Source organism: Bemisia tabaci, chromosome 1, assembly GCF_918797505.1.
Source record: "Bemisia tabaci chromosome 1, PGI_BMITA_v3".
Taxonomy (NCBI): Eukaryota; Metazoa; Arthropoda; class Insecta; order Hemiptera; family Aleyrodidae; genus Bemisia; species Bemisia tabaci.
This window is the reverse complement of record NC_092793.1, coordinates 87,367,882-87,393,597: the sequence shown is the minus strand read 5'-3', so window position 1 is coordinate 87,393,597 and position 25,716 is coordinate 87,367,882. Positions and strand designations below refer to the sequence as shown.

General features: G+C 40.2%; 1 protein-coding gene across 1 annotated transcript; it reads left to right on the top strand.

Annotated features, from left to right (window-relative positions):
• Positions 1–82: 82 nt before the first annotated feature.
• Positions 83–25,345, top strand: RFeSP (Rieske iron-sulfur protein). Its single transcript, XM_019045249.2, has 5 exons — positions 83–400; positions 6,936–7,079; positions 18,334–18,511; positions 19,622–19,770; positions 25,081–25,345. The coding sequence occupies exons 1-5, from the start codon at positions 184–186 to the stop codon at positions 25,218–25,220; spliced, it is 828 nt and encodes a 275-aa protein (XP_018900794.2). The 5' UTR covers positions 83–183; the 3' UTR covers positions 25,221–25,345.
• Positions 25,346–25,716: the final 371 nt, after the last annotated feature.

Genomic DNA, 25,716 nt, shown 5'->3' with positions numbered 1-25,716 from the left:
TGTTGTAGATACTAGCTTGAAATATTGCGATACCCAAGCGGCCTAGCGGTAGAATATTGCACTACACAGGATGCGTTGCCCCTCCACTTTTCCGAGTTACTCTACCGTCGTCCGTCAGCGACCACTCGAATCACAGCCCGGGGGCTGGTGTTATCAATTTGTGAATTAGTGATCCCTTTAGAAATGATTAAGGCCATTTCAAGAGGTGGCCAATTTGGTGCTTTTTCCAAAGCCACCGCTCAAGCTATTCCTCCTCCTTCAGCATCCGTGCTTGTACCTGCTACTTTACCTCCTTCATCCAAACCCCTTGTGGAAATTGATCGTGCTTTGCTCACATCGGACTCATTGGGCAAAGCTGTATCTTCAATCAACAACTTCGGAGTTATCTCCGGTCCTGGAGGTAATGCTCATGATTCCTATTTTCTCTTTTCCAAGTCCGTAAATTTATATACTTTATTGTCACTTGGGAATCATTCTTTCGACCATCTGCCATTGGTGCATCAAAGGTCAGATTGTAGGTTAAATTATTTTGACAACATATTATTTTCTTATCATTACTCAGGTGTTACTATTATCATTGGCAACCTTAAATTTGCAAGTTATTCCAACCGGTTACTCCCTGGATGATTGTAGTCTTAACGGTGACCAGTCGTTTAGCCCTCTTCCTTCACAATTGGGTCTAGCGACCACAAACCTCTATGGCTCCCATCGGTGTAAGCGAGAGTTGGTTCCATAGCAGTTCCATCGCTAGAATTTTTGCGACCATTTTCGATGGAACAGGGATGGAAAGGCGTGCGATGTTAAACGATTAACTGATAAAAAGGAAATTGTTTTCAAGCAGTCACTGTCTGTGATGCATTTATCGAAGAAAACTAAGTGGTTTGGAAAACACTGATGGCGGGAGATACACTAACCTCAAAATTTCGGTTTGAACCAACAACTTGAACCAAATCAACTTCGACGACCGACAAGTGAGAAGCACGTAAACATAATAAGAACCCTAACCTCAATTTTGATGGAATCAAGCAGTGCCATCGGCCCATTAGCGACGGAACAGCTTTCCAAAGGCCGTTTTCAGAGACCGAGGTAGGTCACCCTCGCTGGATACTCCATTGAAGTGGAGCCTAGTTCGATCTATATCAATGGAAGTGAGAAGTCCGTGGTTGGGTTGCTGGAGCCTCCTGTGATCTTTGGTCTCTCGTATTTTACACCATTTACAGTTGGTCAAATCCTCTTTCTTTTATCAGCTCCAGCCCATCTACAAACTAGAGGCTTCAAAGAGGTTCATCGATGCCTTTCCTGGCCCTCTCATTGGCCAGTGGTCTAAGTCGGCGCAATCCAGAGAGTGCGCAATCAATGAGTCTCTTTGAAGCCTCTACTTTGTATGTGGGCTGAACGCTTAGGGCCCACTCTGCACAGAAGAATGAGCAATTAGTCATCCATGAATCTCTAGTATCCAATAGATCTCTTTATTGGACATAGCTCAGTGCCATGAGAGCCTTCCCTTGGGATGTTTTAACCATAGAGTACATAGAGTTATAATGCAAATGGTAGAGCTAATGCAAATGGTGGTGATGCAATGGTGCCATGTTCTGGTCGACAAGTTCCGAGTCCGGTGTGTGTCGTGCTCGTGCTTCAGTCACTTTTTTCATACATTTTCGATCCAAAATAGCGGCAAGGAATATGTAGTATTTCCTATATTTTTTGTTTACATTGGATGGCCGCATCCCCATGTATCGAAAGCACTCAATTATGTATAAAAAGAGTGGCCCAACGTCACACAGGTGTCTCAGAATTCAGAACCTGGTAAATGTTCAAAAGTGGTGCCAGCTCTCCCACTTACATTACGAGTCTATGTTCTCTATGAATTTAACCCAACGCTTTGTCTCCACGGGACGTCTCAAAGGATTTTTCCTAAGTTCGAATCACAGGAATGAAACTTCCGGCCCTTTTTCACGTTAAACAACACAACAAAATTTCTTCCTCTTTTCAAGTCGTTCTTGGGACTTCACAAGGACTCTTAGTTGCTACTGTAATTAGTACTGACTAACTCAATATTTTCCCTAACTTCGCAAGTGAGATTGTTCTCTGGGACAAATTCCATGAAACGTCCTGTGGAGACAAGGCCTAAGTTAGCCTCATTTAGGAAAATGATCTTTCTAGTGATCTTAAACTTATAAAGTGGCTGTCTGTCTGAAACACAGGACCCCTGAGGCTGAAAATAACTAAACAGGAATAATAGCAGGAATGAGTTCTGACGTATACATCATTTGACTTTAGTCTCAACATCAATAAGGGAGCTTAATTATGCAGCAACAAGAAAGAAAGCAATACTTGACTCCGATAATAAATTTTGAGGAATTGGATCTAAATACAAGGCTTGCCCATTGTATGTTGAGACCCTGGAGTGCAAGTCTAAATGTATCAGCGTGGCAATCAAGGCGTGGGATCATCCTGTAAATGGTAGCTACCCAGCCCTGTGTAAGATCAACTAAAGAAAGGAACATTCATGAGGACTTACAGCAGTAGGTCTGGGCTGTGCATTTTTCGAGTTGAACCATCAATATTTATCATCATCCACCCTGTTGCCTAGATTTTTTAGATTTCTGTTTGAATTCATGTAACGTTTTAAAATTGTATTACAATAGAACAAGCTGCAAGCCGATAATTTTACTTAATGGGGCAGTGGCAGGGAACATCACAGGGTTAGTGCAATCTTTCCTAAATTCAAGAGCCTGATGCAAAAACAATGTTTTTCGCCCTCCCCCCCTCCCCCTCTGGAATGTTTTCAAACTTCGTCTAACAACTACTCATACAAGATCGCTTCTTTTCCCAAATTTTCAGATCCCCAAAAAATGTGGGGGGGGGGGGGATTCTAAACCTGTGAATATCGATACCTATCTTTTGAACGAGAAAAGATATTGAGGTCCGGTTTGGATGAAAAATCGTTTAAAATTGCGTACTGTTGTAAGATTCGATAGGTCCAAATCCCAAAATCACATTTTCAAGTTAACTCATGTGCTTTTTTTCAGTTTAGTCTTTTTTTGCATCCAACGAGAGGTCCATGGTGGTGGTGGGGAGAACCAAACGGTTCGAGAGTTATGAACGATTGCAATTTCCGCTCTACTCGCGCCGACCGATTTATTTTTAATATTGATTAATATTGATAGATTACGGGAGTAGAACACGGTGAAATATTTCGGAGACGATTATTACGGCTAATCGGTGGGACTCGTATGTAGCGCTGCGCAGCAGTAAAATATTGAATAACAATCCTGGGAGGGCACATTGAAGCCCTGTAAAATTCTATTCTTAAAATTTCAGTATTGACACATTTGAGCTCAGGTTTAGCTTGGCAGACGGATACACCCTTCTGCGGACGATCAGAAGAACTGGAATGTACCGTTTCCGAGCTAATTATTTGTTCTGGGTGGCCACATTGAAGCCACATTATATTTGTTTTTCAATGTGCCACTGTGTTTTACTCCCAAAATCCATAGATGAAGATACATTTGAGCTTAAATTAAGCCTGGCAGATAAACACAAGTTCATACCGCCGATCGGTGGGCCTGTAAAAAAGTTTTCCGGAGCTGTAGTGCCATAAGAAATAATGCAACTGGCTTACAGAAACACGTGTAGTTTAATGATAGAAACTGAAATGACGAATACCAAACATAACAGACCAGAGATATCTTGACTCAAAAGGGATGACAAGGTAGAAAATTTACGCATGATCCCAATGTCACTTAAGCCTTCACTTGGTGCATACTGGAGAAATGCTCAAAAACTGCATTTTGATGGTAACGATGACGCAACAGCGCGCGTAGAGCGGAAACTTCAATCGTTCATAACTCTCGAACCGTTTGGTTCCCCAGCTTAATGGACCACTCCTTCGATGCATATAAAGACTAACAATTTAAAAAAAAACTGGTTTTGGTTTAAATAAAAAATTGAGATCTTCGTGTATTCCATGTTTAGAAGAAATTTTTTTGACTCAAAAACTGAAAATAAGCACAGAAGTTAACTTGAAAATGTGATTTTGGGATTTGGATCTTTCGAATACGACAGTATGCAATTTTGACGATTTTTCGTCCAAACCGGACCTCGGTATCTTTCCTCGTTTGAGAGAATTGAGGTTTACAGGTTTTGACTTCCACACCCCCTCCCCCCCTAGCGCCTCTCCAAAAGTTTTTGGGGGTCAAAGAAGCGCTCAAATACGAGTAATTGATAGAAAAAGTCTGATCCAATTTCCGAGGGGGGTGGGCGAAAAACGTTGTTTTTGCAACAAGCTCTATCGTGAAAATACTGAAAAATTCATAAAAGTATTTCTAAGAGATAAAGAAGCTAATCAAAATCCGACCAATCAAAAGCCGAAAGTGAAGTTGATGTAGCTAGGCGAAGCCTGGAGCTGCATTCAGCCAATCAGTAAATGCAGTTTCTTCTGCCTGGCTACATCATCAGAGTCCGCCAAAAATATTGTTTCAAACTCGTCTCATTTTTAGCATTTTCGAACGGGGTCTCTTCGCCATTTAGAAATGAGAAAAGTCGTAAAAAATTACCAGAAGTTCAGCCCACTGCATACTTACAAAAAATCAATTAAAGAAAATAGGTGCCACTGACCCATGCGAATTAAATCTATGTTTGGAACACTTCAAAAACCGTTCAGAATTAATCGTTCTTTCGGATATCAACACTCTTCAAGCTAACATAAGTAGAACATCGCAGAGGTGCAAAACTTCTGTGACCAAACAGCGGATTCGGTAGCGCCAATAATTTGAAGGCAGCCGAAGAAGGGTTTTCGAGATGAGAAGGCACCTGAAAAGTGGGAAAAATATGAAGGCAGCACTTATTTTTGTAACTGAAACATCAAATATGTATGTTATGCTTTCAAAAGGAAACTGCTAAGTGCGTTACTTTCAGCGAAGCAAACTTCGAACCGTGTCCCTTATACAAAGAAAATAGTGAAGCCTAAAAATATCTGCCGCGATAGCCGAGAGAGCCATAAGTGCAAAATTTTCAAAATCGAGTTTTCTTCAAAATTCGTCTAAACTTTTTTAGATGAAATTACTGAGACTGCTAACTCAGCAAAATTCATCTTAATTTAATGAAAACGAAATGTATGAAAAAGCCGTAAGTGCACAAAAAATTATATAGTTTTTTCAAGACAGCCGTAGGTGTATGAGAGCCAATGAAAAGAGTGCTTTCAAGAGGAATGCCGCCCTCATCTGCCGATTTCTAACCTGAAAATGTGTTTGTTGTGTGTTCAACACGCTACCACAAAAGCACGCAGAAGATAGCCCTTACCAAACACTAACCTAACATGAAACTGAATTTTACCTTTTTCATGTACTTAAAAATAAAATCGGTAGAGTTTTAATCCCCCAAATGATTTTTAAGAGTCTATCGAATGATGGGTTGCGATTTGACTAAGAACGGAGGCTTCTTTCAATAAAATGTTCCACTCAAAAGCTTCTAGGCCCATTTTCTCAAAACTTCATTTTTGCACTTACGACTCTCTTCGCTATCACGGCAGATATGTGAAGGCAGTAAACTTTCCGCATCCCTGGGACACAGAATGTCTCAACTTGAGTAATTCTCTGAAGCCAAATAAAACATTCTGGTTCACATTAGCTTCAGCAAAGAATAGTAACTAGAAAACCGGATTACCAGGCAAGGTATTCATTAGATGCACTTTGTTGCCCAAAATTGAGCACTTGAGTACAGTTTTTGAAAAAATTGAGGCACCCTATTAATAGTTTCAATTAAAACTAGCCTAAAAATGTATTCGGTAAACGATTCACCACACAAATCCCACTAAATGCATCCAAAAATGAGTATGAACTCTCTCTCAGCCATAAGGCTCAGAGTAATTTTGAAACTTTAAACATGTAAGTATGTCTTGAAATAGCAAAATCTGTACCTATGGGCCTTGTCAGCTTAGCCCCTGAAGTAGATAATTTTACTTTTTTTTATTCTGTTTCTAAATCTTGAATTTATGTTTTAAGTTGAATTGTAACAGCTCGAGCTGTCGGCATCAAATTATATTTGAATCAAGCATTCGGAAATCACTGTCGTCCATTCTTCCTGTCTTGAGTTTTTTGGATTGATTACTTTGCCGAGTTGGATGCAACTATGAAAGTGGTGATAATATTCGTTTTAAGGTTGTTTTAATCCTAAAGCGAGATCTTGCATCACTGTCATGATTGTATCGACTCTTGAAAAGTATTATTAGCACGGAAAAACCTCAATCTGGAAAAATGGACGTCAGCGGTTTTTGCACGACTCAATCCAACTGTTAGCTACTCATTTTTCAGCACTGAAAATTCGCATAAAAAGTATATGTATCGAAAAGAAAAAGTTTCATATCCTATTCATTCAGCACAACTTCAATCTACTGAGCGAATCTTTTTTTTTTTTGGGGGGGGGGGGAGTGTGGGAAGTGGTATCAGAATGAGCTGGCTCGAACAGTATCTCTTCCAATCCCGAATCCCGATCACCCAGAGGATGTGAGGGAGTATCAATACTAATGAAAAATAAGAAATAAAGAAGGCAAACTACTTTACTAGACACCTCTCTCACGAAATTTGAGAAGCCTAGCAGGATCCTCTGATTTAGAGTTATCTGGACTGGTTCTAAATGTAGACTAGGGGTTCGCTATTAACCGACTGGCTAGCACTAAACTGAACAAATCTGGATTCTCTTACAAGATCATTTACGAACTCTTTACAGGAACCATAACAATGAGCAAGAGAGGTTTTGATACAAATATACCAAGTTGAAATTTTCCATTGGTCAGTGTGCTGATCCAGATTTATGTACTCAGATATCATTCATTAACTGATGGAGGTCCAAAAGTAATTTATTTACCTACATTTTCTGCACGCCACACCTCCAGCATCACTGAATGTTGTCACTTTTGAATCTCTTCTTTTCAGTGACTACTCAAGTGAGATTTGCTCACACAGATGTCAAAGTTCCAGACTTTACAGCTTATAGGCGAGACTCCACCAAGAGCCCGACCTCTGATAATGACAAGTCTCTTGGTTCCCGAGCTGCATTCTCTTATCTTTTCACTGCAGGTAAAGCAATGTTAAGTTTAAACAATCATCCGAGAAGTTTCATTTATAGCTTTTCATCTGTGCCTAAGACTTTATCACTGAAAATAGTTATGTCCAAAGTATTTGTAAATTATTCTCTTATCATTTCATGGTATATATTTTTATAATTTCTTGTATTTATTTTATATAATATTGTGAATGCCCCGTGTTTGCAAAGGAGGAGGCTCCTATCCGAAGTCTCTAATTTTGATGTTTTAGGAAAATTTAGTCCTTAGGGAACTAAAACTTGCAGTGTAACCTCTCCTATTCTGGGCACTAGTAAAACCACTTGACCTTGTGAAATTTGTGAATTTTGAGCAATTGAATCGCTCACACTTGAAGAGGTTATACCTCCCAAGAACTGAAAACCTAAGCTATATGTGATGGGGTAGCATATTAACAGACAACTCGAATATCATATATATAAGCTCCAAGACCTCCTAATTTTGCGTCACTGGTGACGCTTAGTTCCAGCGTTCTACCGGGCCGATTTTAATGATTTTTGCGGCTATCGACGCGCAATTGTCGCTAGATAAGCCAACTCTTTTCAGATTTTCAAAATATGGCCCAGGTTTTGTTATATTACGTGGTAAAGTTGCGAATTCTCCAATTTAAACAATGTAAATTTATACTTTTTGTCATAGTTCGTTTGAGCGTTCTACCGGGCCGATTTCTATGATTTTTGCGTAAATCGACAGGTAATAGGCCCTAGATGAGCCCGCTCTAATCAGATTTTGGAAATAGGACCCAGGTTTCTTTAAAATCACGTTATAAAATTGAGTGAATTTACGGAATGCTCCGGGACTGCTACCGCTGTGCGCGGGAGGATGCGCAGTGGTCGAGAAGGTTGCGCAGTAGCTGGGTAACCTGCGCATCAGCTCTATACTTATCTACGCAAGATTCACACCCAATATCTCCATAAGAGCGGTGGCCGAGTCGTCTAAGACGTTGGATGCGTCCGCTTGAATCACGGTGTGGGTTCGATCCCCATCTCCTGACTATTCTAAGTATTACCTGATCATCATTATTCGTTGTTTTACTGCAATATTTCATCAAGCAGTCATTTCAAAACGCCTCCTTTTGACTTCAAAAAAAAAAAAAAAAAAAAAAAAAAATTCTTCATTCATCAAAACCAAATATTATTTCATTCTGAAAGTAAAGTATACCTCATATCGTAATTTTTTAGGGGAAAAATAAAATCAACATTGATAAGGGGTAAAAGGGTAAAAATAGGGCCGCGTTGCGGCCAGGGGGCGTAGCCCTCTAGTATAACAATACTAGCCGTGATTAGCTGGCTTTGCGAGCTGACACGTCTAGCTGGGGAGTGCCCCTGAACCCAGTCCTTCTCTTCGCGATGAACTTGCTACTCGCTGCGCGAGCTGCCACCGCCCTGCATAGTTTTTAACATTGATGAGAAGACAACATCTATGTCTTAATCTTCTTTTTCACCAAGTTTTACAGAAATTGATGTTCTAGGAGTCGAGACCGCATTTTTGTGCGGGGCCGCCATCTTGGATTTTGAAATGTTGAAAATCTGACTAAAAATTCGAGTTTCCCGTCAAAAATACTCCCTCTACTTCCAAAGGACTACGTGCAAAACGGGTCATTTGGGGCTCGGGGCGGATACCTTTGAGACTTGCCCTATTCATTCACCTAACAATGCCCCATCTTTTCCCAAAGTTTCAAGCCCCCCCAAAAATTTTGGGGAGACGCGGCGGGGGGTCAAAGTTCAAAACCGGCATAATTTTCGCGAATTTATTACTCGAAAACCAAGAAGTTTTCGTAAACGCGGTTTAAACGAGCGTATTCAGCGTGACGAGAGCTTTCAGAAAATGTATAACATCATAGGGTTTCGTCAACTTCAGCTCGAGTTATCGCCTCCGAAGCGCCGGAACGCTCAAAAGAGACCCCTTATTTTTTCACGTTTGGGCCGATTTAAAAAAAAGCCATTTTTTTAATTTCATGAAAAACTGATATGTTGTTCCTGACTCTCTGTAGCCCCTCTAGCTCTTTACCGCATGCTGGGGAAATGTTTTGGTCGCGAGTTATAAGAGCAGAAAGGAGGGAAGGTCGGGAAAATTGGCTATTTTAAACTGCGCGCGCGGCGTTGATCGGAGGGAAAACGTCCCCTCCCACTCATTTCGGTGAATCACATTCCTCTGCCGACCTCGCATAGTTGCCACATGGCTCCTGATCCGTCGCCGCGCGCAGTTTAAAATAGCCGATTTTCCCGACCTTCGCTCCTTTCCGCTCTTATAACTCGCGACCAAAACATTTCCTCAGCATGCGGTAAAGAGCTAGAGGGGCTACAGAGAGTCAGGAACAACATATCAGTTTTTCATGAAATTAAAAAAATGGCTTTTTTTTAAATCGGCCCAAACGTGAAAAAATAAGGGGTCTCTTTTGAGCGTTCCGGCGCTTCGGAAGCGATAACACGAGCTGAAGTTGACAAAACCCTATGATGTTATACATTTTCTGAAAGCTCTCGTCACGCTAAATACGCTCGTTTAAACCGCGTTTACGAAAACTTCTTGGTTTTCGAGTAATAAATTCGCGAAAATTTTGCCGGTTTTGAACTTTGACCCCCCGCCGCGTCTCCCCAAAATTTTTTGGGGGGCTTGAAACTTTGGGAAAAGATGGGGCATTGTTAGGTGAATGAATAGGGCAAGTCTCAAAGGTATCCGCCCCGAGCCCCAAATGGCCCGTTTTGCACGCAGTCCTTTCACGAAAATTGATCGAACAGGAGCAGACTTACAATTAGCATTTGAAGCCACGGCCGCCATCTTGGATTTTGAAATGTTTAAAATCTGACCAAAAATTCGAGTTTCCCGTCAAAAATACACCTCCTCATACCGAATTTCACGAAAATCGATCGAACAGGAGCAGACTTAGCATTTTAAGCCACGGCCGCCATCTTGGATTTTGAAATGTTGTAAATCTGACCAAAAATGCGAGTTTCCTGTCACAAAGTACCCCTGCATACGGAGTTTCACGAAAATCGATCGAACAGAAGCCGACTTAACATTTTAGGCAAAGGCCGCCCCCTTGGATTTTGAAATGTTGAAAACCTGACCAATAATTCGAGTTTCCCGTCGAAAAATACCTTAGGATACCGAGTTTCACAAAAATCGAGGAAACAGGAGGCGACTCAGCATTTCAGGCCACGGCCGCCATCTTGGATTTTGAAATTTGGAAAATCTGACCAAAAATTCGAATTTCCCGTCGAAATGTCCCCCCGAACACCGAGTTTTACTGAAATCGATGGATCAGGAGCCGAGAAAGCATTTTAGGCCACGGCCGCCATCTTGGATTTTGAAATGTTTAAAATCTGACCATAAATTAGAGTTTCTCGTCAAAAATACACCTCCTCATACCGAATTGCACGAAAATCGATCGAACAGGAGCAGACTTAGAATTTTAAGCCACGGCCGCCATCTTGAATTTGAAATGTTTAAAATCTGACCAAAAATTCGAGTTTCCCGTCAAAAAGTACACCCTGTCACCAATTTTCACCAAAATACGTCGAAAAATTCCTCCTAAAACCTGCAATTTCGTCTATAAGGCCGTGACGTCACGTGACAGGATTGAACCTGTTCGGCGCGGTGCGCGTAAACAACCGCGTATCTCCAATGCAATACTATAGGGAGAAACAACTTTTCCATGTTGCGGGCGTCCTAGGCAGCGGATTGGAATCTGAATAATTTTGATCAACTCCTCACGACAATAGCTAAGCGTGTACCAAGTTTCAAGGAAGTCGCTGCGGCCAATTTTTCTCTAGGGGGGCAGAGTAAGTGGGAACAGCAGCTTTACAAAGAGTAATAAGAATCTATTCCTGAAATGTAAAAAGGTGATGAACAGAGCACAAGTGAGCAACCGGCATGGCATGGCGCAGGCCCAGACGGACAATACTCAGCTGTGCTGACAACCAATCAGAGAGGAAGGTGGCTGGCGCAATGATAGGTGGCAAGTGCTGCTAACCACACACCTTCCCCCTTTAAATAAAAAAGAATCGCCCTGTTAAAGATACTAAGTTGGCGTCAATGGCTTTCACAAACAATCATATGGCGTTAATCTCCTTTGTAAAAATGTGTCTTTGGCGTTACTCGCCTTTGTAAAAATATCCGTAGACGTTAGTTGCCTTAATACAAATAATCCTTTGCCATTAGTCGCCTTTGTAAAAATAATCATTTGGCGTTAGTCGCCCCTCGATACTGTAAGCCCGGAGACCTCCTAATTTTGGATAACTGGTAACGCTTAGTTCCAGCGTTCCATCGGGCCGATTTTCATGATTTTTGCGGCGATCGACGGGCGTTTGTCTCTAGATGAGCTCGCTCTATTCAAATTTTCAAAATATGACCCAGGTTTTTTTATATTGCGTGTTAAAGCTGCGAATCCTCCCATTTAAACAATGTAAATTTATATTTTTTTGTCATAGTTCGCTTGAGCGTTCTACTTGGCCGATTTCCATGATTTTAGCGGGTATTGACAGAAGATAGGTCCTAGATGAGCCCGCTCTAATCAGATTTTGGAAATACCTAGGACTCAGGTTTTTTTATAATCACTTTATAAAAGTGAGCGAATTTTCAGAATGTCCTCACGTGCTGCCGCTATGCGCAGAAGGTTGCGCAGCGGCCGAGGAGGTTGCACAGTGGCTGACCAGCCTGCACATTCCCTCTACTGTATGATCGCAAGATTCACCCGATACAGTTCAAGCAGGTCAGTGGTTGAGTCGTCTAAGGCATTACGTGCACACCTGTGCCGATCTGCGATGTAGATTCGAATTCCGACATTAAATTTCTTATTACGACCTGTAAATCATCTTTCTTTGTTTTACTGCAATGATTCATTAATCAATCATTGCGAAACGCATCCTGTTGACTTCAAATTTTTTCTTCTTTTTTATCAAAAACAAAAACAATTTTGTTTTTAAAAGGAAAATATATCTCATATCGTACTTTTTTAGGGGAAAAATAAAACCAACATTGATAAGAAGCTACAGGAGAAAGACGCGAAGATAAAAATCGGAAACTAAAGGAAATTTTAAAAAAAATATAAACGGATAAATAAATAAAATGAAAATAAAGAAAAGTTAGACAGCATCGATGGTCTATTAGGCTCTTACTACTTTCGTCATGAAAGTTTTGCTGAGATTTTTTAAACAAATGTTATCATGAAAATGTGAATTTTTTTAATAATGCTGCGGTGACAATATAGAGGCGTTAAGCGGCCCCTTGATGGCGCGGAGCGTCTTCAGGGGGTTGGGCCGCTTAGCCTCCTAGTATACAAATATTTTACTGATGGTAGTCGCCCTTGTATAAAATAATCATACAGGGTGAGCGAAAAGTCCCCGACCCCCCCTCTAACTTTTGAACGAATTGAGCTAAAGAAATGAAACTTTGGGAATGTTCCTATCTCAAAGGGGACCATCTTTTGAGGGGGTCAAAATTTTGGTCCCCCCTCAGGGGGGGACAGGGGCCCCCCAACTTTTTTTTTTCAAATAGCAACCCCTATCTTGTGATACCTCATTCGAAAGAGCATAAAAAACTAAGAATTTTGGCGCAAACCGCAGATCAATATCTCAATTTTTGACCGAGTTATGATAGGTCAAAGGTCAAATTTGACCTATTTTCAAAAAATCATAACTCCGGTTCAAATTATCGTAAAGAAAAAAATTAAACGGGAAAATTTACCAAATTGTGTTCGCTTTTACGTAAAAATTGCAGAAATCACTTCGATTTAATTTTAAGGGGGGGCTCGGACCCCCAAATACGTCAATTCAAAGGTCATTCAATTTTCCTGCGAAATAAGCCAATTTCCTCTGGATTTGCCTCCACATTATCTCAGTAAGGTCAAAATCAGTTCAACATTACGTTGGCAAGTCCCCAAATTTCGGGAAAAGTTAAAAAAACGAAATTTAAACGGTCAAATTTAATCACCTTAAATTTCGTTTTTTCAACTTTTCCCGAAATTTGGGGACTTGCCAACGTAATGTTGAACTGATTTTGACCTTACTGAGATAATGTGGAGGCAAATCCAGAGGAAATTGGCTTATTTCGCAGGAAAATTGAATGACCTTTGAATTGACGTATTTGGGGGTCCGAGCCCCCCCTTAAAATTAAATCGAAGTGATTTCTGCAATTTTTACGTAAAAGCGAACACAATTTGGTAAATTTTCCCGTTTAATTTTTTTCTTTACGATAATTTGAACCGGAGTTATGATTTTTTGAAAATAGGTCAAATTTGACCTTTGACCTATCATAACTCGGTCAAAAATTGAGATATTGATCTGCGGTTTGCGCCAAAATTCTTAGTTTTTTATGCTCTTTCGAATGAGGTATCACAAGATAGGAGTTGCCATTTGAAAAAAAAAAGTTGGGGGGGACCAAAATTTTGACCCCCTCAAAAGATGGTCCCCTTTGAGATAGGAACATTCCCAAAGTTTCATTTCCTTAGCTCAATTCGTTCGAAAGTTAGAGGGGGGGTCAGGGACTTTTCGCTCACCCTGTATGGCGATACTCGCTTTATACATGGTTGGCGGTACAAGCTCATTTACATGAGCAATACTTGCCCTCATGAAAACACAAATCTGGTGCTTTTTGCCTGAATAGAAACACATATCTCGCGTTAATCGCCTGAATAAAAACACGAATCTAGTGGTATTTGCCGTAATGAAAACACGTATTTGGCGTTAATCGCCTTGATAAAAACACGAATTTGGCTTTAGTCGCCTTTCACACCCACAACATCCTTCATTACATACTTATTTCTATATTTTGAATACATATTAGTGACAATCAAGCATATTTCTCAAGGCAATGATAATAACAGCATTACTTTAGCCCCACAGAAGAAGCTTAATATAATTACATTCTTAAAATGCCTAAACTGTGTTGATTAATTATTTCATCACAGGGTATTCCAACTAACTTATCAGCTTAAAAAAAAAAAAAAAAAAAAAAAAAAAAAAAAAAAAAAAAAAAAATAATAATTCACTTTGGGCCAGGAAAATATTACTTCAATTTCCTGTGCACAAAATCATCCTTTAATTTCTTTTCAACTCCTCTACCTGCATTTCTAAGATTTAGTACCCGATTAATTACGTAAGGTCTTTGGCTTCTTTTTTGATTTATACTTAGGAGCGTCTCATAAGGATTTGTGTTAAACCCAAGAAAGTCACAGTCAGTGGTAGATGGTACTGTGATATTACTGTCACTATCGCTGCAATTGTAAGGCACTGTAAAATAGCGCAAGAGATTCAATTTCCCCACTTATACTAGCCTTTGTGTGCTGGTTTGTTTCATCTATGTGTACCAGAGCTTCATTATATTCCAGCGAGTCTGGCAATCGATTGGAGCCCATGAGCTTGTTCAGTAATTCGTAATTCTTGCATTTTTGGAAACTAGAGAGTGCACATAGTTCACAGGAATTTTCCCCGATTTTTTTCAACAATATTAACCCACAAAATACGAGTTCAAAACTCCGTATTTTGAGCTCCCATCTAAACGCGCGCTGCTTGGGCCATGTCAAAATGGCGCCCATTCTATCCGTCCGGCGATGGCCACACTTTTGACCTAGCGTGCCGGCGACACAGAATATATAGGCCTTATTCTGTGCCGGCGAGGTATCTCTGCATGCCTCTGCCGCGTGTGGGTCGTGAAGATATTGATTACACGAAGGATCCAAACAACTCGAAATCCCTGGAGAAACAGTGAAAGGCAACAGGGAAGGGCATTTGAAACGATCGATAGAAGGATTTTAGTGAAGAAACTGGAAAAGATAGGAATTGGGGGCAGGGCATTATCATGGCTGAAGGAATATCTGCAGGAAAGAAAGCAGGCAGTTAATTGGGGGGAAGACTCTCCGATGAATTATGTGTTGAACTGGGGGTGCCTCAGGGTAGTAGACTTGGACCAGTCCTATTCTTAATTTATGTAAACGATCTAAAGGGTGTATTGATGGATTGCAAATTGAGAATATTTGCGGATGATACATTGATACACATGGAGGGGGAGACAGGCGGGGGGGGTATTACAGGAAAAATCCCTGCTGACCCAAATTGTGCCAAAAAACGGTCGTTTTTGGCGTCGCTCTTTATTTGAGGATGCCTGTTAGTATGTTGTGTTTCCTGCAGCAATACTGCTATAAGGCTCACCATATTTCATGGAATGAAGTGATCAAAACTACTTACGTACCTACAGCCTGGTCGGTTTCATGTCTTTCTAGAGTGAAGGAAATATTTTTTTTGCTCTCTTTTTAAGAATTCAGGGTGAGTCAAACCTGTCTAACTAAAATTTTAATAAAATCCCTTTGTTCAAAACCACCTAAGAAAGAATCATTTCAATGGTAAAGTTGCCGACGATTCTTGTTGAAAGTCCCAAAGTCAGCTGGTTCACTGAATTTCTCAGGTACAGACGGATGGAAGGATTTTGAAAAGACATGGAATTACATCCTTCATAAGAATAAGTCAGGAACACGGTTAAGGTTATCTGGGGATGACATTTGTAACATTTCGTTGCATGATTTTATAATCGAAGAGAAACAGAAAGTCTGAAACTCTGTAAATCTACGTAAGTGGTTTTCTAGTTAGGCCATGACATTGATATGCTCGTTTTGTTATCAATTATTCTCCACAAAGGTAAGCATACTTACAAAAACTGTTCCAAAACAATTGCGAATGTAACCTTGTGATATCTAAGTAACTTTACATAACTTACCTGTTAAACTACCAGCTGCCCGATTATTGAAACTGTGTCAGCCCGACATGAAAAGACCCTATCGCATCCATGCAATATATTCGAATTTGATGTCTTGTCAGGTTGCTCTAAGCCTTCAATAATCGGCCTGCTGATTAGTTGCAAAACATTTCCACTTCCAGACGAATGATCATGTCTTGGTTGATGCTTTCGATAGTAGAGTTGCGATGTCGGTTCAGCCGCAGCACTCACCAGAAAATTCCTTCTTCGATCGGACCTTTGATGATTCATTGTCGAAATAGCTTTGAACTGATTAAAGATAAATGACACCGCATGAGTGTCATTTAGTGATGAATCAGAGATCAAAGTATAAATTTGAAGCTGCTAGAGCAGTAATTTTATCAGACAAGAGTGACCGTCTAAACGCAAAATCCACTTGTGACAGATCTCAGAAACTTTGCATCACCGCAAGGAGACATTAACAGAATATCTATACACCAAATTATTTACGCAACTAGGTGAATTTCTTTGGTAAATTACTTCGCTTAAGAGAAAGTGCTGACTGTAGAAAAAAAGAAATAATACCTGTACCGATAGCATAACTGTGTATATGCACTAGAGTGGTCACTTACAAAGAACAGACTCGAACAAACACTTATGAAAAACATTGAACAAGAGAGCAGAACTGGATTAAGTAAATGTAGTCTCTAATTTAGTTCTAAACTGCGAATTTGAAAAACCATAAGACACACCTCAGGTGTGTAATCACTTGGTTCAGGCCTGAGAAACCTCGAACTACATGAGATCATATCGGTGAGGTTTGAGAGGTCAAAAGGCTGTAATACTAAATAAATAGTGAACTTCTAACTCCTGAACGAATTCAGGACCACATACTTAAGACAAAGAAACTGCAAAACATTTGATTTAAGGCGAAAATGAAAAGAGAATGGTCAAAAAAAAGAATGTCTGGGTTTGGACATTGGACTTATAAAACTGATTTTCCGAATGCACTTTAAAATGAGCCGATAGGCCGTGGCTGCAGGTTGTAAAATACGATGAATATTATTGCCAAATGCTTGGTTGAAGTCGAAAATAGATTTAAATGAATTAAAATTAAGAGATTTCGAGTTGTTTGGATCCTTCGTGTTATCAATCTTCGTTTGTTTATTGTTTACGACCCGCACGCGGCAGAGGTACCTCGCCGGCACGCTAGGTCAAAAGTGTGCCCATCGCCGGACGGATAGAATGGGCGCCATTTTGACATGGCCCAAGCGGCGCGCGTTTAGATGGGAGTTCAAAATACGGAGTTTTGAACTCGTATTTCGTGGGTTAATATGGTTAAAAAAAATCGGGGAAAATTCCTGTGAACTATGTGCACTCTCTAGTTTCCAAAAATGCAAGAATTACGAATTGCTGAACGAGCTCATTGGAGTACTCACATTCTCCGTATGATGTAAATGAGACGCTGAACCTACTTCTGATGTACCGTCAGCATGTTCTTGATTAGAATCTGTTCATAAATTCATAGTTGAATTAATTTGCTCAATCTCAAACTCCTCTTCAATAATTTCCTGTGGTTCTGCCTTATCAGCAGACTTATCATTCAAGTAATTTAGTTCATCTGTTTGATCATTCTCCAAGGGTCTGTAATTCGTTCGTAGAAATGAGGAATTTCTTCTTAAGGTTTGCCCCAATTCAATGTAAACTCTATAAAATCTAGGAGGATATTCAAGCTTTTTAATAATTTGACTGAGATCCATTCATTATTGTTTAAAACGAACACAGATTCATTAGCGGCAAAGGGCTGGCAACCACACACTATATCTGTTCACTGCAGTATTTCTCAGTGAAAGTGCCCTTGCTTCTCCTTCTGAGAAAAGTGGCCTAGTCTTAATCAACCTATTTTTTGGTATGTTGTAGGTCTGGAGGCACTGATAAAAAGTGTCCATAGGTGCCTCTCCTATTTCGCCATTGTGCCTCCTTTTCTGAGAGTGAGAATTGAGCATTTAGTTTTTAATTGATTCTGATGATACTGCAAGTTGAATTTTTGCCCTTTCAAGGTGTCTAAACTTTTTTTTAGTACATTTGTCTTCGTCTGAATGCAGTGTAAAACATAGAGACCTACAAACTAAACAATTCTGTTGAGAAAAGTGGTGGTGCCATTGAACTCCGATATTTGAGCGAGCCCATGTGAGTCTTATTAAAAGGATGCATTTATCACCTTTTCAGGCCTTTTTTGGTGTATGAGGTTGATCGCAATTTGAAATTTTGACCATGATGGCTCTCAGAATTTGTCAAAAATTGAATAGATTTTTAAGTACCTGTTTATTTTTCATCAATTAATGTGATTTTATTTATTTTAAGCAATTTCAGCGGACGTGAATACTTATGCAGGTAATTCCTAATTCAAAACTAATTTGAACTTCAGAGAAGACTAAGTTTACTCACCAATAAAACATTCTTTAGTAATGTGTGAGGTGGAAAAGATTAGGAGGAAACTAGTGATAAATAAATTACATATTTTTTAATTGTTTTTCTTCCAGGTAGTTTGGCTGGTGCAATTTATGGAGGAAAGGGTATTGTTCACGCATTTGTGACATCTATGAGTGCTTCTGCTGATGTATTAGCTGTTTCAACCATTGAAGTAAAGTTGAGTGCAATTCCAGAAGGGCAATGTGTTACTTTCAAGTGGAGAGGAAAACCGCTGTTCATTCGCCACAGGTAAATGTCACCTACTGGGCTGATTTTTTTGACCAATTCATAAACCCGAGATTTGTTTTTCTGCATATACCATGAAGTAGGTGTAGTGAAGTCCTATTAGTTGCATTGTGAGAGGCTGATTTCACGTATCAGCAGGTGGCTTTTGCCAGGTGGTCTTTTTCTTTGCTAAGTGTTTGCCATTTTACGGCAAATTTTGAAAACCTTTGCTGTCTGGTATTTCTGCCGTGCCATTAAGTAAATCCTTGAACGATTCATGTGAAGTTTAAGTCCTTTGTTGATCCTAGGGCTTCTTGCTATCGCCATCCATTTTTTTAGCGAAAATTATATTGATCTAAATGGGGAAAAAACAGATCGGAATAGGAATTCATTTTTCCTGCATTAGATCTACTCGAAATGCCTGAGTCTTACGCTTCACATCATAAATCAGAATCTGCAGAATATTTAAGAGGGCTAAAATCGGACTGAGGACCTAGAGCGTAGAGTAGAGGTCAGGGGTGTAGGAACTTCCTGATAACAATTCTAAATCAAATTCTAACTAATCGGGCAGACGACGACGCGGATAGCTTCCGTTAGTCACTGGTTAATCCTCCGAGCTCTCTGGTCGACAATCCTCCGGAGAGCAGACTGGAGAGTTTAGCAATGCATGTATTATATCTCATCTCATAGTCATGGCAGGTCTTTCATACAACACACCAGATTCATGTTTAGTGGAAGTTTTGTCTTTCAAATTGCCTATTTTTTTCAGTTTTAGGGTGGACAGAGGGGTTCCATAGTTTTTTGGATTATCTTTGAAGATCCTCTGTATGTACGAAGTACTATCATAAAAAAATCGCTAAAGGCCCCATAGCATCAAGTGACGAGACTAAGTGGTCATGCCAAAGAGTTAATCGATTCCTGACTTCCACACAGTTCTAATGTGATTCATGTATATTCTGCTGTATCGACCAAAACTTGATTTTTTACAAAAGTTCCTTTATTTTCTCCTTCTAGAAAAAAACAGGATGGTTTACTTCAGAAAAACCAGGGAATTTAGAATATTGACAGTACTAAAAACTCTTCTCCTATTTTAGTTTTTCCCCTGAGTGTTGTTTTTTTGGTTCTTTGTTTTAGAACCCAAGAGGAAATTTCTCGGGAGCGAGCAGTTCCACTCAGTGACTTACGTGATCCTCAGGAGGATGAAGTTAGAGTCCAGAAACCTGAGTGGCTTGTAGTTCTCGGTGTATGCACCCATTTGGGTTGTGTACCTATTGCCAATGCTGGTATGTGTTTTTTACTGTTTCTTTCACTTGTAGATGGCTAAGAAACAATACCGCCTACCTGTCAACTAACATTTTTACAGGAAAAAGAAGGAACCTCGTCATTTTTGTAATTATCTGGAAAAACTAGAAACATCAGCTTGCACTACTCTGTATGAAGTTGCTGTTCCCACTCACTCACCTCCCCTCCCCCCCCCCCCAAGAAAAATTGACTGAAGCAATTATCTTTAAACTTGGTAAACGCTTCGCTATTGTCTTTCTTGAGGACTTGATCAAAACTATTCTGCTTTGAAAATGTTGTCCAGGATGCCCACAAGAGTGAAAAGTTGCTCCTCCCTACATTTATGCATTGGAGATACAAGGTTATTTACGCGCACCGTACTGAACAGGTTGAATCGTTTCGCGTGACGTTACAGCAGCCAGTAACAGCACCAAAATTATAGACGAAATTACAGACTAATTAATTATGACGACAACATGAACAAAGTTACAGACATAGCGATGGACAAAGCCATAGATAAAGCGATGGACAAAGTCATAAATAAACCGACAGACAAAGTTGTACACATAGCTATAGACAGGTAAGCAGGATGATAGACATATTATCGACAAAGGAATCGCTGAAGTGATGGACAAAGTTTAAGACAAAGCTACAGGCAAAGTCACCCACTCCGCCAATCAGCGCAGCTCATTGGCTATAGCTCGCTACAGTCGCGGCTATATAAGCTGCGAGCTCACCACATCGCACTGCACTGAACAGGTTGAATCGTGTCCGGTGACGTTACAGCAGCCGCAGCGGCACCGAAATTACAAACGAAACGATCGACAAAATTATGAACAAAGCTACTGACATAGTGACGAATAAAGTTATACTCAGCAATGGAAGTCAAAGATAAAGCGATGGACAAAGTCATAAATAAATATAATAGCTTCCCTCGATCACTGCCCTCGATAATATACTTACAGTTCGAGAGACGTGTTTCCCTAAGATTTTTGCGGATGTCCCGTAAACGACAATTTTTGTAAAAAGTTTTTTTTAACTATGAGCGCATCATCTAACTAAAACCAAACCAGGGTTAAAATGTGTCCTAAAGCATCCTTAATAACATATCAAAAGCTCGTTTTAGTTAGACGATGCGCTCGGTGTCAAAAAAGCCTCGGAGTGATAGAAAAACACGAATTTTCGCTAAAATACGCCTGCAGACCTATGTTTAGGCAACCGTTTAACACGTATCCAGTGGCCTATGGGCTAACAAGGGGAGCTTCCCAAGTGTAACCGGAATTTCGAGTTGAAATTTCGCATGAAGATACTAGAGATGATTTTAGGGATGCCGTATTTTTTCGTTTTTTCGAATGGGGTCGGGAAAGCCCTCAAAAAAAGGGCTAAAGATGCGGAAAAAACGCGTGCGCTAGCGGCACAAGGTAAACGTAGGTGATAGAGGCACTGAATCTTTATCAGTACCGCATGGCCGAACGGTAGCGCGCTCGCCTCGCAGGCGGGAGGTCGTAGGATCGGATCCTGCTTACAGCTTGTTATTTTATTTTACTTTATGCTTGTTTATTTTTCACTTACTTTATTTTGCACCATTCGCTCCGCAAACCGACTTACGAGGTAGAACACGTAGTGACTGGAGATTTTTTACATATGCTGATAAAAACTCGAAGTTTCTCTTGAATTGAAACGTTATATATAATTGAATAAACAAAACACTCTAAAACTCACCAAATTTCGTTGCCAAGCTGAATTTCCGGAGTATCAGTCGAATCTGTATCTGTATCTGACTGATACTCCGGAACTTCAGCTTGGCAACGAAATTTGGTGAGTGTTAGAGTGTTTTGTTTATTCAATTATATATAACGTTTCAATCCAAGAGAAACTTCGAGTTTTTATCAGCATATCGACGGTGAAACTACCAAACCACGTATCTCGGTTTGCGACGTCGCAGACTTCCTGTCATACTTTATTTTTTAAATGAAAAACTACTTAAAATCTAGTCTTGAAAATTTCTGTGATTTTTCCTCTTTATGCGGAGAAAATTCCGTGAAAATTTCAAGGAATGATATTGATTTGGTCTACTTCAAAAAAATAAAATGTGAGCGTAGATTTTTAAACACCGCAAACGAGATACGTGGTTTGGTAGTTTCACCGTCGATATGTAAAAAAATCTCCAGTCACTACGTGTTCTACCTCGTAAGTCGGTTTGCGGAGCGAATGGTGCAAAATAAAGTAAGTGAAAAATAAACAAGCATAAAGTAAAATAAAATAACAAGCTGTAAGCAGGATCCGATCCTACGACCTCCCGCCTGCGAGGCGAGCGCGCTACCGTTCGGCCATGCGGTACTGATAAAGATTCAGTGCCTCTATCACCTACGTTTACCTTGTGCCGCTAGCGCACGCGTTTTTTCCGCATCTTTAGCCCTTTTTTTGAGGGCTTTCCCGACCCCATTCGAAAAAACGAAAAAATACGGCATCCCTAAAATCATCTCTAGTATCTTCATGCGAAATTTCAACTCGAAATTCCGGTTACACTTGGGAAGCTCCCCTTGTAAGTCATGATTATTTCCGTAAACTACATTGAGTCAACCGGGAAAACTCGCATAAAGTTCCAGATTCTAGGAGGGGGTCAAAAAGGCCCTTATCGATACCCCTCCTTTGGGGTGGGAATACCCCTAAATACCCCTAATTTTAAAATTTTTATAATTGAGCTAAGCTACAGCGCTTGACGGATCTCGCTAAATAGTTTCTCGTAGAGGCAGACGAGCTTTGAGCTTCAAAGCAAGCCACAGTTTCTATCGCAATTGAATGATTTACATTAAAAACGACCCACAGAAGCATAAAAACTTGCGACCTGCGGGTGACCTTGAGACTCGGAACATACAAGGTTCCCGCGCGCCGCATCAACTTTGAAGACTCATAACTCTGCTTCTAATAGTTTCCCCACAATGAACTTGGGTTTTTTTTAAAACCTTAAACCCTCTACTTTTATTTAGGATGGTTTTTGTTTTGCTCCGTGTGAACAGAACGAACGAAAATCTCGAAAAACGAAAATTTACAAAAGGGGGACCTTGTATCATTCCCCCAAAAGTGGGTTAAATTTCAACATTTTATTAATTTCATACTCATATTCTGAAAGTTCTCATTTTTTTGGAAACTTTGGCACTAAGATCATCTTTTTACGACAAACCGTTGAGATGTTATGGTACATTTAAGTTTTTGACTTTGAACCCCTTCTCCCTTTTCCCTGGGGGTTAGGCAAAATAATATGACCAGTTTTGAGTGTCTGGGCAGGCCCCCTTTAATCCCTGAGAAAATCGTAGGATTCCGTGTTTAGGCTGATTTGGCCGTTTTGTTGTAAAGGTCCTTTGCATTTTTCAAGATTTCAAGTATTAAGTTCCTGCCAAAAGTGCAAAGAACTGTCTTGAAAGTATATTTTGCTTTAAAATGAGTGTTCGTTTAACACTCTGCGATGACTCGTTCATTAGTTACAGCAGAAAGAAAAGAGATTAAAATCCCGACAACTTTATGAGAAATCGTGTTTTTTGGCAGCTATCATCATTTTTTTACCAACAGTATTGAGTTTTACCAGGGACAGCTATGAATCTTGTTGAAAGTAAATGAAATGTATGTTAAAATGAGTGCTCCCACAATATTGTGCGATGCTCCGTTACTGAGTAACATGAGGTTGAAATGACCCCATGATTTCAGTTATATGCTGTGAATAACCCCTCGTTGGCCGTTCTGTGCATTCCGCTATTCAACAATTGGACGTATTTCTATCAAACAGAACTAAGTGCAGAGGGAAAAATGGGGTGCGCACGTTGGTGCTTGGGCCATAAGTGTTCGGTTTCACATACAAAATAATAATCATAGAGAAAAAAAAGGAGGTGTTTGCATTTCGGGCATCTTGGAATTTTTTTGATGACGTAGGTCGGTACAGCAACTTTTTTCACCGATTTTCTTGAAAATGGTGTAATTTATGGGAAAAAGTCATTCTATAAATAGTGCTTGAAATTATATCATGAGTTAATTTAAGCAAAAAAATGGGACATTATGGTCCGTTTTTCATACTTTGAATTCCGGATTTCGCTGGCCAGGTTGTACCGACCTACGTCACAGGGTAAACAAACCTCAAGATGCAAACACCTTCTTTTTTTCCTCTATGATCATAAAGAAGCCAATCACAGTGATGAACCCGGGAGCAATGAGCTCCGCATACTCAAGCTCCACCAATGGGACACTGAGAACTCCATTGTCCCCAGCCTCAGAATGACCGCGAAGCAGCGCACCAATCACGAACCTCGCGCGGGCGCGCATTTCAAACTTAGTCTCCACGGCGCCCGCCAAGTTCAAACACGCATTGCGGTGCTCCCGCCAATTTCTCACAAAGCGCCCGCATTGACCAATCACAGCCAAGCTCGCGGCAACGCTCTCTACGCGACCGGTATAAATACTGGGACGCTTCGCTCTTAGAACTCACTTCTGAGTGATGCGTCGTCCGATCAACATCCTGAATCCAGATCCAGCCATGCAGCGAAGCAAGTTAACCAAGACCAAGGAAATGAAGATTCAACCGAGGTCATGTAGCAGCTAACAAGGAATCTCGAACCCAAGTCAAGAATGAAGTTCCCCAAGCAACGTCAAGGAGCAAATTAGCGAGCAAGCTGTATCGCTTATAGCTATTATCATAAAAAATCCCAATTTTTTAGTGTATTTCAGAGTTTTAGGGCCATCCCTCCCCCCCCCTTATGGTGTCCGTATCGTGTCGACCTTTTAGTATGATGTTAAGGTAGTATAACTATAGAGATTCCCACCAAAAAAGCTTTTGTTGTAATTTATCTCGGGTTGACCCCCCTTTTTTCGCAATTTTGACCTGACTAGAAAATGAAATCCTACAGTTTTGATCTGAAAAGTGATAATTCGATTTTCTTCATAGTATGACTTTTCTTCTTGGGATATAATTGCATTACCTGCTCAAAAATGAAGACATCGACTTAAAGACTCAATTAACATAAGATATTGGACTGGAGCCACTTTTTTATGAGACTAGGTGTCATTTACGAATTGTTCTTTTCCTATTCTCTATCCCGTCATGGTGCTGAATTGTTCTTGCCTTTTTACTGAGTGTTCACTCGCTTGTATGGGTTGGTAGCCCGTTTGTGTGTGAATAAATAAACGAATATCATCTTAGAAAACTTTATAGGGAGACAGTAATATTGGGAGTGTAAAAAATCTGTTCCCAGGTCAGCTCATTCAAGATGTTCTTTCATCCACGTCCACCTACGTAATAACATATTTACCTTTACTCTGTTTAGGTGATTTTGGAGGTTACTACTGTCCATGCCATGGTTCTCATTATGACGCATCCGGCAGAATCCGCAAAGGCCCAGCTCCATTGAACTTAGAGGTTCCAAAGTACGCTTTCACTGACCCAGACACGGTTCTTGTTGGGTAAAAGATTCACTCCCCAGCTTTCTTCTATTTAAGCAAAGCTCATGTAAATAGGTTCTTTAATGCCCTTGTTATAGTCGTGATCAGTAAGTTCAAAAGTTAAAAATAAACTATGTTGTTCAGAAACTACACTCACTTCTCATTTCTGAGTGTTCCTCTGTTTTGGCTAACTCCACTTCCATGTGGTCTGACTTGAGGTTTCCCAAGTATTGTCCCATGAAGTGATTATTCATTGGTGACATGCACATGACTAGGTCATCATTTGACAGTACTCGCATCCAAATCGTTATTTGTAACCACTGTGCTGACGGCTTTATCGTTACGTGTCAAAAATTTAAAGTAACTTCGTTCTGAGAAAGCTGTTTTCACACTTAGAAATTTTTATGTTCACGGTGGATTCCAGATCCAGATAGACACGCTAATGTGTCTATGGTAATTTTTATTATAATACAGAGGAATTCAAACAAATCAGGCAAGCACGGATTGCGTGGCATAGAAGG

Coding starts and splice junctions, on each gene's coding strand:
- RFeSP (XM_019045249.2), top strand. CDS start 184: ATGATTAAGGCCATTTCAAGAGGTGGCCAATTTGGTGCTTTTTCCAAA. Junction 7,080..18,333: donor CTCTTATCTTTTCACTGCAG/GTAAAGCAATGT, acceptor TTTTTCTTCCAG/GTAGTTTGGCTGGTGCAATT. Junction 19,771..25,080: donor TGTACCTATTGCCAATGCTG/GTATGTGTTTTT, acceptor TACTCTGTTTAG/GTGATTTTGGAGGTTACTAC.